Source organism: Hipposideros armiger, unplaced genomic scaffold (assembly GCF_001890085.2).
Source record: "Hipposideros armiger isolate ML-2016 unplaced genomic scaffold, ASM189008v1 scaffold_107, whole genome shotgun sequence".
Lineage (NCBI taxonomy): Eukaryota > Metazoa > Chordata > Mammalia > Chiroptera > Hipposideridae > Hipposideros > Hipposideros armiger.
Window position 1 is genome coordinate 2,848,704 of NW_017731457.1, and position 16,601 is coordinate 2,865,304.

Below are 16,601 nucleotides of genomic sequence, written 5' to 3' on the forward strand. Positions count from 1 at the left end.
CATCTTAGCTGTGGAGGGCAGTGTCACTGGCCCTCATATGTGGGATCCGAACTGGGGCCCTCTGGCGTCCCAAGCCAGTTCTTAACCATTGCGCCACTTAGCCGGCCCTAGAAATATTTTTTAAAACCTCATTGAGTCGAAGCCATAGCTTTTCTTTTACCTAAGCTTACAGCGTCTCCCACTCCTGCCCAGGAGCACGGATCCCTTGCTGCCACTTGGTCCCTTTGGGCCAGAGCTCCTTTACCTAAAGAGAGCGCTCTATCTTTTACCCCAGATTTGGAAAGAATAACCAATTCCATCCTTTAGGTTAGATGGCTTTGTGACCCTATAAATACATTGCGATCATATTGGTTTATTTTGGTTGTAGAAAAAAGAATTTTTAAAGTCCCTTTGTTTTGGGAGTGCTAGCAGATTAACCATTTATGTGTAAATACTCCTTATAAAACAGGCACCATGCGGGCCGTGCGGAGACACCTGTTCCCCCAGCATTCAGCCCCTGGCCAAGGCATTGTCTGGGAGTGGCTGAGTGATGATGGCTCCTGGACAGCCTATGAAGCCAGCGTCTGTGACTATCTGGAGCAGCAGGTGGCCAGGGGCAACCAACTCGTGGACTTGGCACCGCTGGGGTACAACTACACTATCAACTATGCCACCCATATGCAGACCAACAAGACTTCGCTTTTCTGCCGTAGTGTGCGGCGCCAAGCAGGACCCCCTTACCCGGTGACCACCATCATTGCTCCACTGGGCCACACTGGAGTCGCCTGCTCTTGCCATCAGTGCCTCAGCGGCGGCGGAACTGGCCCCGTGTCAGGCCGCTACCGCCACTCCATGACCAGCCTCCCCGCGTACCCTGCCCCCCAGCCCCCCAACAGGACCGCCATTGTCTTTGGGGCACACCAGGCCTTTGCCCCATACAACAAGCCCTCGCTGTCTGGGGCTAGGTCTGCGCCCAGGCTGAACACCACCAACCCCTGGGGTGGGGCGCCACCCTCCCTGGGGAACCAGCCCCTTTACTGCTTCAGCCTCTCCCACCTGGGACCACAGCACCAGCCCCCAGGATCATCCACTGCCAGTGGAGCCAGGTATCTTGTGTTATTGAGGATCACTTTGTCCATCTATGTGCCTTGTCAGCAGACTTGGGTGTTGCTTTTACTTAGTTGGGAAAACTCACCCCAGTACCTGCAGACCTGGCACCTGCTACCTTGGTTGTCCCTGCTATGTTGTCGCCTTTGCGTGTGCCATGTGGTGCCACAGCCGCCCACAGCCTTGCATCCCACAGAGCCCACCTGACCTCTGGGATGTGAGTGCTGGTAGTTGCCACATGGGTTAATACCCATAATCTCTCTATTCACTCGGGAGAATCGGGCTTTCTGTGTAGAGCAGTTAACCACCTCTGGCTGGGCCCGTCTGCCACATAGCTGGTGCCATGTGCCTGACATTTCACTGACTCCTGTGTGCTAGGCATAGAGGACACAGCAGGAAAGGTTCAGTCCCCTCCCTAAGCCCACAGTCTTGTCCAAGGAAAGCTTGTCAGCTCAGTTTCGATGCTTAAATGTTGGTTGAGGAGAGAGTGAAATGTTGAGTGTGGGAGTGGTGGCAGCAGGTGACGTAGAACGGCTCCTATGCTGATGCAGTCCAGCGTCTAACAGAGCTCTCTGCACCTTGAGAAAGGTGATGGGATAGGCCCCATTCAGACCACGTGGCACTTCAAAGTGAGAAAAGCTCCCAGAGTGGCCCAGTGTGGGGAGGGGGAACGATGCATGGAGACCTGGCGCTGACGAGTGCCAGTGCCTCGTCATTGGTTATTATTGAGTGTTGGGTTTGGAGAACATTTTGAGAATTCAGAGTGGTAGTCGGGATGGGGGCTGATTTCTGAGAGAGGGTGACCTGGGCAGGTAGTGACTGGAGGTATGGGCCCACGGCTGCCCTGTCTCCCAGGGAGTCAGCATCTTGTTGATTTGCTCTGACATCAGCCAGTTAGCATCTTGGTACTGCCTTGCTCACCCAGCCCCATCCCTGCCCACTTGACCATGATGAGGGTTGACACTTCCTGGTGTGGCCAAGACCTCAGCAGCTTCTTGGGCCTCTCGAGTTTTTCCAAGCTAGGTTTCAGAGGACCCTGCCAGCTTTGATAAGACACAGTGACAACTGCCATTCGCTGAGCACACATTGTTGCTGGCCCTGTTGAGCAGGCCGTGTGAGTGATTGCATGAATCCTCATAATGGCCATATGGTGGATGGTGCTTACAGGTAAGGTGCTTACAGGTAAACTGAGGAGTTTATAGACAAGCACACTGAGACTGACGAGATTGGCAAGCACAGCCAGCAAATGCAGAGCTGCGATTAAACCCAGGCCCCAGAGTGGGCATGTGGGACACACGTGGAGTTCTGAAAGCTCTCTTAAAGACAGGATGAGGGCCGGCCGAGTGGCTCAGTTGGTTAAGAGCTTGCTCAAGAGTGCAAACTCTGAGCAACAGGGTCGCTGTTCAATTCCCAGCCTGAGCTGAGCTGCTGCTGAGCTACTAACAGGTGGCAGGATGGCTCAGCTAAAAAAAAAAAGGCGGAATGAGAGGAAGGCAGGAGGCATCCTGAGGGAAGAGTGCAGAGGAGTCTGGCAGACAGAGAAGAGAGATGGGCCTGGATGGCTCAGGGCATCTCCTTCCTAGAGTTGGGGCATATGGATCTGAGATCCTTCTGGGAATGGGAGGTTTCACTTGGGCCTTCTCTGTGGACTTTCACATAGAAATAAGCAAGCAGGACTGTGTGCTGGCCCAGTCCCACCCAGTGCCTGGTGAGGGCAGTCTCAGAGAAAAGTGTGCTGTGTCTGCCAGCCCAGAATGATTATCAGCAGGGCTGGAGCTACTAGGTCAGCTTCACCTAGCCTCCTGGGGCTTCTTAAGTTCTTCCAAATTACTTTGAGACAAATTTCTAGATGATTCTAGAGCTGGGGTTCTGGGATTAAGCCAGGTGACTTAATAGGCTTGGTTGCTTTCTCCCAGTGTGGGCTCCCACTGGTCACCCCTCCCCTGCCTGAGGGCCCAAGAGACTGTTGTTATGGGCCCTACTGGTACAGGCCAGGCAAGTTACTGAAGGAAGCAGCTGGGCCAGACGGTCTTACCTTTGCTGCTGGGCCACGCGTATTGCTGCTTGCCCTGCATTGTAAGCCAGGAGGGAACCAGGCCAGCCGGCTCTGTTAGTTGAAACAGCCTCAAAGGGACCTGCCTCCCAAAGTGGATGTTCATCTTTATCTCCTACAGCTTTTGGGGAGCTGGGAGGGGTGTACTTCACTTGCATGAGCCTAACCCTGCTTTGAAAAACAAGGTTTTCCTGTATCTAATTTGTCATGGGGCCTCTTCAGTTACCCCTTCCCTGATGGGTCTTGTAGAGTTAGAGGGGGGCATCATAAATAGCTGACCTCTTAAACCCCGCAGGGCTGGGAGGATTAAAAACACTGGGCAACTTGGTCTCTCCTAGAGGCTGTGGTCTAGTTCTCAAAGGCAAATGAATGTCAACAGCATTAGGTGAACGTTACCATGCGTATGGAGGAGAGGAGGAAGCAGCAGGGCAGGCACTGCCATGGGTTAGGGGAGCCTGAGAACCGGCTGTGTTTACTGGCAGCCACTGGAAAGAACACACGGGAGAGAGTTAAACTTTGTGGAAGCCATGTGGTTTCACATCACTTCTTGCTCAATCTAAGTGAAACCTTGGCTGACTGATTTTCTTGTGCCCGGGGAGGCTTTCTGAGTAGGCAGTAATACACGGAGAAGGTGCATCATTTGTCACTGAGCTGCTGGATTTAAGTAAATTTCCTGGTAGCTGAAGTTTATCCCTTTAAGCACAAAAACTTGTGTTTTAATGATGTTGGGTGGAAAACTTTCCAAAATGTGTCATGCACACTCTTGTCTTCTTTAATAGAGGGTGTGCCGGCTTGTTGAGCACTTTAATGACTTGGGATGGCGATTATGACCAGCAGTCTATTGCAGTTCTGGTGTGGCTAAGACTCATAGTGCTTTGTCCCTGTACTAAATGGCCCTAGAGAGTGGCTCTCCCAGCTTGCTTGCATTTGCTCTGTTCTCACTGCCATTCTCCCTCTAAAGGCACCCCACTCCCTCCTGCTGTCAGCCAGGCTCTTTGGGCTTGCTTGATTTAGAGTCCTGGGTCCCAGGTGGGGCTTTCTACCTAACTCGCTGCAGGCCTCTGGGTCAGCTCTGTTGCCTTTCCAGGTCTTCTCTCTTTTCCCCTCTTAAGATTAAGGAGTTGGGCTGGTCAGTTTCTGAAGTTTGCTTTTGCCCTGATACTGCTGTGGGTCTCAGGGTTTAGTGACAGCCCTGAAGGAAGTTGCCTGGCAGCCCTTCAGCTTTCCTGTACCCAGTTTATTCATCTGAGGCCTGGGGAACAATGGGCATTTCTATGAACAATGGTAGCCTCACAGCGGCCCTCACAACACATCTTACAGATAGAGAAACTGAAGCTCATAAGGGGACTCAACATGCCCGAGAGCAGACAGCTTTAAGCAGGATCAGGCACTGGAAGTGGGGTGTCCAGACTCCACATCTGATGCTTCTTGTACTGCCCAAGTTGCTGGAGGTCCCCCGGTTGGTGCTGGCTTGCTGGCCTGTGGGGAGCTGGAGGGGGTCCTTGCATTTCCTTACTCTCCAGCCTCCTAGCACTGCCCCTTGCCTGAGACTGTCAAATCTTGTCTGTGTAGAAGACTAGAAGTCCTCATGTCTCATGTTCTCGCCTCCATTTGGAAGCTCCTGGAGATGGTCCCAGACAGGAAGACCAGTTAGGGCCTAGTAGATAGACCCAGAAACCGAGGTGTCGGGGAGGGAGGCCTGAGGCAGTGTCTGAGGAAGTTCTCAGAAGGGCACTTCATGGAGCAAATGGTGCCCACATTGAGAACATTCTGCTCGTCTGAGCTCTTTGAGGATGGTGGAGGGGGACCGGTGACCTCCAGGGCTCTGTCCACCCCTGAGAATCCCCATCTTGGGAACCACTGGATCCTTTTTCTGCTTCATCCCCTCTGATAACCACAGGAAAATGGGTAGGAGCTGGATAAGTCATAGGGGAAGTGGACATATCAGGAGACCCCTATGCAAATAGAACTTAGTCACGGTTCCTGGTCCCAGTTCTGGGGAGAGCTGCCCACTGGAAGCTTCACCGCATGTCTCTTTTCTGCTTGAGTTCTTGAGGGTGAAACCTAAAACTAGGCCTTCTCTCTAGATATATGCCTCTCCCTGGTGAAGGAAGACCCCACTTCCTGTAGCCCGTCTGGGCCAGTGGTACCGAGCCCACTGAGTAGCCCACTAATTCTGAGCTGTTGTGGAGCCAAGCTTCTGCCTTCCAGCTTCCTAGCTAAGGGCCCAAGCTCAGTGTTCCCTGGAAAGTTGGCTTGGGAGATGGAAGATACCTGGAAGGGCTATAATTCCTTCACTTATAAAACCTGAGAATTGTAAAGACCATCAGAGACTTATCTACCTTTCTTTAAAAAAAAAAATGGAGGAAGAGGCTCAGAAAATGGGATAGGGGTGGAGCTTGTTCCAAATTAAACAGAGTTTAGTGGGCCAAAACCTTAGCCCAGGTGTCCTGACTGCCCATCCCTTCTTCCGTTGCATAATCAGAGCTCTCCAAGCCCAGTTCCATCGTTCCCTTAGGGTTGAGAGTAGATGAGGGCAAGAAGCTGCTAATTGAGTAGCATGGCTACACAGGCTGTTCTGTTTGGGGAAAACAATCCAGAAATGAAAATAGTCTCTTCATTCAGACAGATACCATGGCACCTCCTGTGCTCCAGACCCTGTGTGAGACCCTGACGGCTTCAGCACCAGCTGAGTATGAGGTTTTGTGGTTTGGAGCAGGACTAGTTAACTCCCTGTAGTTTCCACCAACAGGACCTGTGACCCATGGCAGGTGGTGAGGAAGGATCTGGGGCAGCTTCTGGAAGCATTGGCCATAACCAGGCAAGTTGTTGGTTGCTGGCAGCTGTGAGGGTAGTACATTGAACTGGAGCCGTCCATCGATTCGTGAACACCATCCCAGTTCCCGGTTCCTGGCTGGGCTCAGTAGAACAGAGATGAATGTGCCCAGGCCCTGTCCTTGGGGAACTTCAGTGCATGGCCTACGTGGAAGGGCTTCGTAACTCTTCCTGTTTCATCCCCTTTAACATGAGCAGGGATGGATGGAAGGACTCAGGAATCGGGAGGGGAGGAGCGAGTTGGCAGGCATCTCGGGCCGTCTGCACCATCTGTTCTCCAGCGAAGGACTCCCCCCAACCGTAATGGCATGGGTTTATTATCATTAAAAAATATGACCTGAAACCAAATGAGTGACTTGAAAGGAGTTACTGTGAGAAGCAAGTCGTTCTTTTTTTTTTTTTTTTTTTTTTAANGCTCCTTGTTCACATGTTGTAGACCCATTGCCTGGTAAACAGGCTCATTGTAGTCTGCCACCTGTTGATCCCTTCCCAGGCCTCTCCTCTGGCTCATCTAAGCTGCTTTCAGATGACACCTCTAGGTCTTTGCTCATCAAGTGCCTTATTCCAGGCGGGGCCCTTCCCGTTGTTACCTGTGGACTTCCTTCATGAGGCCTTTTAAATTCTTCCCTGGTACTTCTAAGTGGAGGTTACCTCTTCCTCCTCTTCCCTCTGCTGCGTTTGTTTCTTTCATCCTATCAGTCTCGTTTTAGTGCATTGATGCGTCTTGGTGTCTCCTCCTGTAGTCAGGACCTGCCTTCATCCCACCGAGGGCTGGTCCAGGTAGGTCCCTCAAGGCAGCGGAGGCTGTTTGGAGCCAGCCCTGGCCTGGGGTGACTGAAGTCATGGGGGGACCTGCAGCCCACAGAGCATGCCTTGAAGCTGACATTGGCCTTGCTTTTGACCCAAGCAGTTCCCCAGCTATAGACAGAGCTTGCAGGGAGGAGGGGAGAACTTCTCCTGTTCTAAAGCTTTTCCTTTGGGTGGAAGCTGGAAGAGAAGTGAAGGTGGTTGTGGAGGCCTGCTCTTTCAGGCTGTGAGGATTTCAAAGTGCTTTCTGATTTGTTCCTGATCCCTGGTCTTGCTCAGCCTCTTTGACAGGACAGAAAACCCCGATGTCTTGCTCCGTTGCCTAGTCACACCAGGATTTCTAGCTCTTGTCTTTAGCAGCTTGGGTAATCCTGAGGACTTAAGCCTGCAGCCCTGTCAGATAACTGCATCCTCTGTTTATCCATATAAACAAGTCTCTGTTGAATTCTTTCCTTGTGCTAAGCCCTGTTCCAGGCCCTGGGGATTCAAAAATGACCAAGACAGACCAGGTCCCTGGCCTCACTGGGCTCAAAGTCTAGTGGTAGAAGCAGACAATATGGAAGCAAATAAAGAAGTGAGAGGACTTCCGCAATCGATAAGTATGTAGAAAAAAAAATAAATGGGGAAATGTGATATAGGTTCTTGGGGTGGGGGTCAGAAATGGGTGCTTTAAATAGGATGGATAGAGTAGACCTTTCTCATGAGGTGGCACTTTAGCTGAGGCCCATAAGACAAGATGGAGGGCAGACATGCAAAAATTCTGGGGCAGAAAGTGCCAGGTAGAGAGAATGGGAAGTGCAAAGGCCCTGAGGCAGGACCAGTGAAGCCTGGAGAGGACCAGACAGAAGCTTTTGTGGCTGGAGCATGGCAAAGCAAGAGAGACAGATAATGAATAATAGGAAGGGAGACGAGGTTGTTTGTGGCCTTGAGCACTTACTGCTGAGTACCTACTGTGTGCCGGGCCCTGTTCTAGAGGCTGGGGATTCAGCAGTGAACAAGATATGCAGACCTCAAGGAGCTTATCGTCTGGCGGGGCAGACAGCCAATAAATACGGAAGCACATAATTCAGGTTATGAAAAGGACCCAGATGGCTATAAAGTTGGCGGTGTGGCCTCGGGACAGGACACGTTGCCTCCGATGGGTGACCTTTGAGAAGGAGCTAGTTGTTAACGTAAAAATAAAAAAGCTAAAGTGAGAGACAACACGAGGTTTTTTCAGATCAAAGAATAGCTACTCGGGAAGCACTGATGCAGGCAGAAACACAGTGTTCCGATGACGGGGTGAAGGCAAGGGGTTTTATGAGAAAGGAAGGGAAGTAATTACATGCACACAAGGAAAGAATTTCTATAGGTGCTAATAAGCCATGTTATTCTTTAGCTCTATGTGGTGGTCTGATTCTTGAGAAGGTCCTCATAGTCAGGATGTGTGCTTTCTTATTATAATAGCTTTACGAACAGTTGCGTGGAATACAGCGTTGGTTTGGCCCAAAGGTTACTTTGCCCCATTCAAACATTTCAGGGGTGTGAGGAGTAAGATGTATGAGGCCACCCCTCTGGAATGGCTGCCTTAGCTCTATGTCAGCTCTTCGCCCAGGGAAGAGAGAATCAAGGCTACAGCAAGTGCAAGGGTCCTGAGGTGAGAGCATGCTTGCTGCGTTCAAAGACAGCAGAGGACCAGGGTGTCTGGGTTGGGTGGGAGGAGATGAGGTCAGGGAGGTAGGACTGTGAAACCTCTGGGGGGTTTTCAAGCAGGGCAGTGTCTGCCCTGTCTCTCAGCCATTAATCTGATTAGTCTCAGTGTCCCTTTGATTCTTCTCCATGTGTGTCTCATGCATTGTTTTCCTCTTTCCTGCCCTGCAATCCTGCCTCCTGGTGCAAATACAGATCTTATCTAACCTCTGAGTCTCTAGCTCTCTTTTTTTTTTTTTTTTTTAAATTTTTTTTTTGGGGAATTGGGGGAGGGCAGCGTCACTGGCCCTCATATGTGGGATCCAAACCGGGGCCCTCTGGCGTCCCAAGCCAGCTCTTAACCAATGCGCCACTCGGCCGGCCTAAGATGTTCATTTTTTTAAAAAATCCCTTTATTTAGAACAATTTTAGATTTACAGAAAAGTTACAAAAATAGTACAGTTTCCATATCGCCCGTACTTCTCATATTAGTGTCTTTGATAACTATAGTACAGTTTTCAGAACCAGAGAATTACCATTGGTGCAGTGCAGTTAACTAAACTTAAAGACTTTGATTTTCACCAGTTTTTCCATCACTGTTCTCATTCTGTCCCAGGATCCTATGGGACCCCACTTTGCATCCAGTTGTTAATTCTCTTCCTCTCATCCGTGACAGTTCCTTGGTCTTTCTTCATCTTTCATAACCCTAGCACTTTAGTGAGTTACTTTGTCAGATGCCCCTTAATTTGGGTTTGTGAGATGTTTTCTCAGATTTGGACTGAGGTTATGCAGTCTGGGCAGGAACCACAAAAATGATGTATCCTCAGAATATCATTCCTTGCGGCTTCTGATACTGATTGGTCATATTACTGGCGATGTTGGTCTTGATCACTTGTTAGAGTGGTTTCTACCGTATTCCCCTCTACAGCCACCATAGAGCTTTCACTTTGATGGAGCTGGTGAGCTCAGAATTCTTGGTCTTCAGAGTCTCTGGATTGCCCAGGAAAGCATTTCTTGACAGTTAAAGCTTCATTATTAATACCTTGTAAAAGTATTTTTATATTTGTAAAAAGATGAGACCTCATACCCCGGCCGTCCCTGCCTGCCATTCTTCCTGTCCAGTGCCTGGCCTGGAGCTTGACGCTTGTCACTTGATTTTGGCAGAGGAAGTGATGGTAGGCCGGGCTCTGGGCGTAACATCTTAAGTATTCAGATTCTGTAGGTTAGTTTGGGTCTGAAAGTGGTGAAATTCAGATTTCTTTGCTCCTCTTTCCAGATACAGTAATGCCTTGTTTTGCGAGCATAATTCGTTCCCAAAACAAACTGCTTGTATTGCAAGACATCGCTCGTTTACCATATTAAAATATACTAGAAATGTTTGCTCATCTTGTGAAATGCTCACAAACCAAGTTACTCGCAATCCAAGGTTTTACCGTACTCTTCATCAGGATCTTTAATTAAAAAAAGAAAAGAAAAAAGCAGAAGCTCTCACTCCACAGAAACAGCTGTGGAAAGTGAAATGGTGAAGGGGCCTCGGCAGCACCAGTGTAACCCTAACCCAGTGTTTCTCTGGCTCCCGTTTCCGTTAAGTCGTCTCCACACACTAAGCTGTGCTCTCTCTCCTCCCCAAGTGCCTCCCTCCCCAGCGGTCCTGTGAGCAGCCCTGGGAGCGTCCCCACCACTGTGGCCGTGCACATGCCGAAGCCCAGCAGGGTCCAGCAAGCCCTCGCAGGTAGGCACGCTGCTCCTGGGCTCTGGGGTCCGGAATAGACTTTCCGACAGACGTGGGGGCTATGGGAAATTATGGGGCGGGGGTCTTGTCACCCTCTGTGTTCTCATGGAAACCCAAAGGGACTCGTTTGGGGGGGCAGTGCCTCTTGTACCCCTGATGAGTGAGCCTGGGGTGCCCCTTTTTTGTCTCTCAGTGGGAGTTCTGCCTGATGACCATGCATGCCCTAGTGTGACCATTCCCCATCTTTTAAATTTTCACATGACCTTGAATTGTGGTTCGAGAGTCACCCCTCTGCTTGGAAATGTGTTAGGCATTTCCCTAAAGGAGGTCTCTGGGAAAGTTTCAGAACTTATTTATTTAGGTTGGAGTGACATATTGAATAAGTGGCTTTTGTGCCCAACTAGATCTTTCGTTAACTATACATCTTAGAACTATTTTTCAAATTCGTTTTACAGGTGTTAGGGAGACACCAAAAGTAATTTTTTAACTTATGAGAGAAATGTCAGGTGTTACAGAAAGGTAGACTGAGGGTAGTGACCCATTATTTAAAGGTCAAAAGGGAAATAAACAGAGCACCGGTGTCTGTTAGGTGAGTTGTTGTGGTAAAACAGAAGGGGTTGGGAGGGAGTCCTAGAGGCAGGGAGACCCTTATGGAGCCTAACTTTATGCCTCAGGTAAGCTGTCCCACCCTTGGAGAGCTGGGATGCAGCCCCAAGCATCCTGCCCTCAGCATCTGGCCTCTTAGTTCTTGCCACTGTGCTGCTCCTGGGTCTGGTGGGAGCGTTGGTAGGGATGAGGGGTTGATGGCTGTGTATAGACAGGCAGAGCTGGCCTGGAGGCAGTGGGAGTTTGGACGTACAGCTCAGATGAGCAGTCTGGGTGCAGTGGAGTGGCCTCTGCCCCACCATGGGAGTGTGTGAGCTTACCGAGATCGTGGGTGGGACACTGGGAGGAAGGACTCTTGCGGGAAATGGAAAGACCAGTCAGAGAGGTGATAGAAAGTGGGAGAATGGGGTCGGGAAAGCCGCAGAGGGAAACCCTGCCCTGCAGGTCCTCTGGCACCGGCTTCAGCTGCTCAGCCATCAACCCTCTGCTGGGGCAGAGAAAACAGTGAGCAAAGATATGGTGGCTAGAATGTTCCTGCCCCGTTTAGGTCTTCTTGTGGCATCAGATGCCATAGGTGAATCAGGTAAAAGGGCGCGTGTGTGTGTGTGTGTGTGTGTGTGTGTGTGTGTGTGTGTGTTTTAGTGGTCTTGCAGAAAGGTTGTGGGTGAACAGGCCCGGCCTACATGTGCTCAGCCCCATTCCATTCTGCAGTCGCTAAGGCTCTAACACAAGTTATAATAACTTCTCGAAGTGGTCTGGGTATTGAGGAGTTCTTTCTCCTTTTCTCCTGCTCTTGAGGCCAAGGACCTCCTCCAGGCTGCGTCCCAGATTGTCCTCCATCGTGTCCAGTAGTTTCATTGTAGCGTCTTTGCTGCAGACATTTATGCCACATAACTCATTGGCCATAAGGCACTTTTGCCATAAAAAGGGTGAAGTACCTGATTGACAGTTTTGTTTTGTTTCGTGGTGGTATTTTTGTTTGTTCGATTTTTGGGGGTTTTTTGTTTGTTTTTTTGTCTGTTTGGTTTCATTTCTCCATTAACGAAGTAGAGGAAAAAAATAGTTAAATAATAGTGGTGTTTAAAAGAGCATTTCTTCCAGATGATGATGATTTGCTCCACGAGTTAGCTGGTTATTTTGAAACACACTGCGCTGGGAAGAGAGAAAGAGTTGACCTGCATTTCCCATTGAACGAAGACATATGCCTAAGTACAGTCCACAAAATAAAATTAGGTATTTGCGCAGCATTGCCATGAAGGTATTCAAATTTTTGCATTTCACAATAAGGTCTTTTTAATTTTGTTTTCATTTTTTTTGTTTGTCATGATTTTGTCTTTTTTATGGCAAAATTGCCTTCTGGCCAATTAGTTATACAGCGAAGTGTTTGTGGCAAAAATGCTTGCATCAGAGATGCTGCAGTGAAAGTACCTAGATCTGTCCTCACTGTCCCCCGTCACCTTGGCTCTCAGAGCAATCCTGGAGATAGGTGGGTATTTTAACCTCTGTGTCACTTGTTGCGTCCCTCACGACATGGGCAATGGGAGAACGAGAGGGGGCGGCGAAGAGTTAAGAAAAGAAACAGTAGCCAGGAGTTAAATGAGCGTGAGGCCAAGGATCTCCAGCTTCAGAGGACCAAGAGCCCCGAATCGGGCCGACACGCTGCTTTTATTTCTCCACCTACCCGGAAGTAGCATTCTCTCCACAGTCTGTGAGTTCCATTCCTGAGAACTTGCTCAAGCCAAATTACCCATGCCTACAAGCTGCTATTACTGAGAGTCTGCCCGCTGCAATAAGGCAGATGCTCTGCCTTCACACACCCTATACACATATGACTCCAGGAAGATAAGATTATTGAGCTGAGGACAGATACTATCACACCATCAGGTCACTTCCCAAGCAGGTTGAGGGAAGGAATGTAGTTACAGAGGTAGAAAACCTCAGTCTCTTTGGGGGCGGGTGAGAGCCCATGCCCACCTCCATCAGCCCCGAGATTTCTCCTGATGGTCCCCATGCGACTGTGCCTGGCTTAGGTTGTTCCTTCCTCAAGAAATCTTACCCGTCATTGACTAACTAGCCATCCTTTGGGGCCAAACGGAGACGTAAGGTGTATGAGCACTGTCCTCAAAAGGGTCAGTTTAGGGTTAACCACGGGGGGACAGATAGCTGGACAGCTGCGTGGCAACAGTCACTCATTGGGGAAACAGACTGCTAAGGTTCAGGAACTAGGTCCCAGCCAGGACAGAGTAGAGACAGGAGCCCGTGACTAGATGTCACCTCCCCTGCATACAGAGCTCTGGCTTCTACCTGTTGGTGAGACCTGTCCAGGGCTCCAGGGAGCAAGAGCTCCTGGGCCGGCCCCCGAGAAGCAGGGCCTGGAGAATGTTCTCTCAGCCTGGGCTATGCTTATGGATTTGGGAATATGGATTTGGGCACCGCAGCAGTGAGGTGAGCATTGGGCACAGGGTTTTCAGGTAGGTTTACAAACAAGTGGTCATGCTGCTGGATGGACTGTGTACCCCTCTGCACGTGCACAGAGGAGCCACCTCCAGGTCAGTCGAGGAGTGGCTCAGGTGACAACGTCACGGGCTGCTGCATAGCTTGGCCTTCTGGGATGGATTGGGCCCCTGATGCTGGGGCCAGGCTCCCACCCTGTGAGGGAGGAGTCATGTCTGCATTTTATGCTGCTGCAACCTGCCCAACATTGGTCAGCCGAGGAAGAGTGGTGCTGGGCTTGAAACCCTGCTTGGCAAGACCAGAGCTGGAGGAGGATAAGCTTGAACCTGAGCCCTGGTCACTGGACAAAAGGCTGACCCTTGGTGTGTAGTCTTCAGGGGCTCTGACAGATCAGGTGGGAGTCCTCTCAGATGCGTTGGAGGAAAAGCTGTGGCTGTTGAAGCTGTTACAGTTATTTGGGGATGTCAGGAGTTTGGGAGGCTGTCTCTGAGCTGTTGTGGAAGATGTGATGGTCCACTCTTGGTGTCTTGCCACCATCCTGTCCCCTGGGCACTGCTTCTGTGGGGTGATTTTCACAGTGTCACAAGAAGGTAGACTCAGCAGGGGCTGGCCCTCTGTAGGCTTCTAAGTGGAGACCTGTGTCTGTGACTTGGATTTAGGGGACTGGGTTCTGCATTGGAAAGGGCAGGAGTGCTGTTCATGCTGGCCTCTGGGAGGTTGGTGATGGTGGTCCCAGGGGCGTCTTCGCTCCCCAACACACAGGTACTTGGAACTTCGTGTGACCTGGCTCTGCCCCAGGTGCTCCCTGCAGGAAAAAACAGAAACAGATAAGCAAGTCCTCTCCAGTGGTAAGAACGCTGAGCAGAATAAAGGAGACAGTTGGAGGGGAACATGGCCCTTGTAGATGGGGTGTTCAGTGAAGGGCTGCCTGCTGATACAATGCTTGAGGAGCAGTCTAGTTGAAGTGAGGAAGCTAATTGATATTGGGGGAAGAGGAGGTGAAGAGAACCAGTACAAAGGTCCATGGTTCTTCTCTCCATCTTTCTGCCCCCGTGTCTGCTTGTCATTCAGTCTGCCTGACATTTACTTCCCAAGGGAAGCCACACTTAAGCCCAGGAACAAACCTTGGGACACTGGTGGCATTGCATTACCTGATGAGCAGGTGCCCAGGGTCCCACCTTGGTCTTCTGATGTGCACTTCAAGCGGCCCCCACAATGCACCCTACTTGCCTGGGCTATGCAGCCCAGGCTGCTACCTGGCCCCCACTTCTGTCTCTGACTGGGTGCGTTTGCCACTTCCAGAGCCTTTGTTCTTCTGGTAGAGGCCACAGCAGCTAGCCTAATGGATCACGAGGCCAGGTGTCCCCTCACCTGTCTGAATGGTGTCTGCAGTGGGCAGCACTCTCTGCCTGGCCTGGGTGAGGAATGGGGCCCAGCAGGGCCAGGATCTCCACTGCCCACCCTAAGCTACCCACGGTGCCCAGTCCCAGAGCCAGATTATGAGCACCTGGAAAGCCACCCTTAGGGAGGTGCCCAAGGAGAAGCCCAGAGCTCCCTTCCCTGGGAAGGAGAGGAGGTGCGTTTGAGCCAGACTGAGGATGGGGGGATGGGGAGGTGGTTCTGTGGACAGCATGGTAGGTTGAGAGCTTGACAGGAATAAGGACTCCAACAGGAGGACATGCTGTGTTCCAGGAAGTGTTGGGTCCTCGGGGAGTACAGAGAGTGCAGTGTGGGAGGAGGGCCAGCTCCTGTGTGGAGTGCCAAGCGGAGGAATGAGGCCTTCCCCACAGGCATCCGGAAATGTGGCAAGGATGGACAGTCCATCTCAGCAGGGCTGCCTGATGCCCCTCCCACCTATGGTGGGCATACCCACCGTGCTCCCACCCAGGGCACAGGGGCTGTTGAAGCCCAGCTGAGGGCACCAGAGAAGGAAGGAAGCCACGGCTTTCCTTCACTGTATCAGAGGAGCAGTCACGTGGACCATGGGGATGCCTCAGTTGGGGAGGAGACCCAAGGGTCAGCATTCCTGCTCGCCACCCCGGCGATGGCACTGAAGCCACCTAGACAGGCAGCAAACAGCACCCCACTGGAGGCAGCGTGACCCAGAGTCAAGGGGGCATGCATGCAGGAGGATCACTGAACTCTAGAGACCATCCATGTTTCCATAGCTTGGCTGCACACTTTCATGTCGCCCATCTCTTTTTCTGTGCCTGGCATGGGGAGACGCCATCCAGAACTGCCCAGGAGGCTTCCCGGGGCGGCATCCTGCCCTCTCCTGAAGCGAATGGCTTTGCCCCCCTGCATACTCTGGGCACAGACTGATTGGTGGCTTGTACAGACACCTGTGGAACTTGGGGCCAGGGCTCCAGTGAACCAGGCGTCTTACTGTCTTACTGTTCCTGGCCTGGAGCTTAGCCCATGCTAGCCTGGGGAGGCCCTGGCAGCCTCGAGCCGCCGGATTCCCCGGGAAGGTTGGTGGGTCCGGATGGCCGTTCACAGTGCCACCTGGGCTCAGCCAGGGTTTGTGGACGTCACATGCCGAATGACTCCTAACGTTTCTCCCCTCTCTGCATGTCTGATCTCACACCCCGTGTAGGCATGACGAGTGTTCTGATGTCAGCCATCGGACTCCCTGTGTGTCTTAGCCGCGCACCCCAGCCCGCCAGCCCTCCCGCCTCCTGTTTGGCCTCTAAAAGTCACAGCTCAGTTAAGAGAATGAGGAAAATGTCCATGAAAGGTAGTTCCTGCTCACCAATGCTCTCTGGCCTTTGCTCAGCCGCCTCCGAGTCTTGCTGCCTCTGACTCTCCCGCATCGATTGCTCTTCTCTGATTCCCACAGCCCTTCTCTTCCTTCACCCCGCCTGCTGGGGCCCGGGCATCACGGTCCTTCTCCGTGGCCCCCTGCAGTCCCCAGCGCAGGTCCTGTCTCCCTGGCAGGGGCCTGTTCTTGAGGACTGTGACTTTACAAACACGTGTGGGGTGAGGCCTGGCTCAGGGTGAGGGACAATTCTGTCCCTTCCACTGGGGCCAGCGTGTGTGTCAGGAAAGGCCCCCAGCCCTGTCTAGTCTGCTTCAGAGGGCTCCACTGATGACCACCGCCCTGCCTGTCACCCAGCTGGGGATGAAAGGGTTACAGAAAGTTCTGTGAGTTTTAACAAGACTTGTGTGGAGGGGCGTGTGGGAAGTAAGAGTTAAACTTGCCATTTCTAAAGCCAGCTGTGGCTCTGGCTCCATCATGGCGCCAGAGAAGCACAGACTTGCAAGCCCAGTGACCTTCAGGACAGTGTGGTGAGCAGGGGGCATATTTCTAGCACTCACTAGCTTTGTGATCTCACACGAGTGTCTCCATTCATGAGCAGG

General features: G+C 51.5%; 1 protein-coding gene across 8 annotated transcripts in view; it reads left to right on the forward strand.

Annotated features, from left to right (window-relative positions):
* The window catches only part of DTX2 (deltex E3 ubiquitin ligase 2), a 39,878-nt gene that overhangs the window by 15,838 nt on the left and 7,439 nt on the right, over positions 1 to 16,601 (forward strand). For 5 of the 8 annotated variants that reach the window (XM_019646893.1, XM_019646895.1, XM_019646897.1 and 2 more), the window contains 4 exons: positions 449 to 1,085; positions 5,892 to 5,960; positions 10,081 to 10,181; positions 15,838 to 15,978. In XM_019646893.1, the coding sequence (XP_019502438.1) occupies positions 449 to 1,085; positions 5,892 to 5,960; positions 10,081 to 10,181; positions 15,838 to 15,978 (948 nt within the window). The remainder of the gene's footprint in view (positions 1 to 448; positions 1,086 to 5,891; positions 5,961 to 10,080; positions 10,182 to 15,837; positions 15,979 to 16,601) is intronic. The other 3 variants (XM_019646899.1, XM_019646898.1, XM_019646900.1) reach the window with 3 other exon arrangements.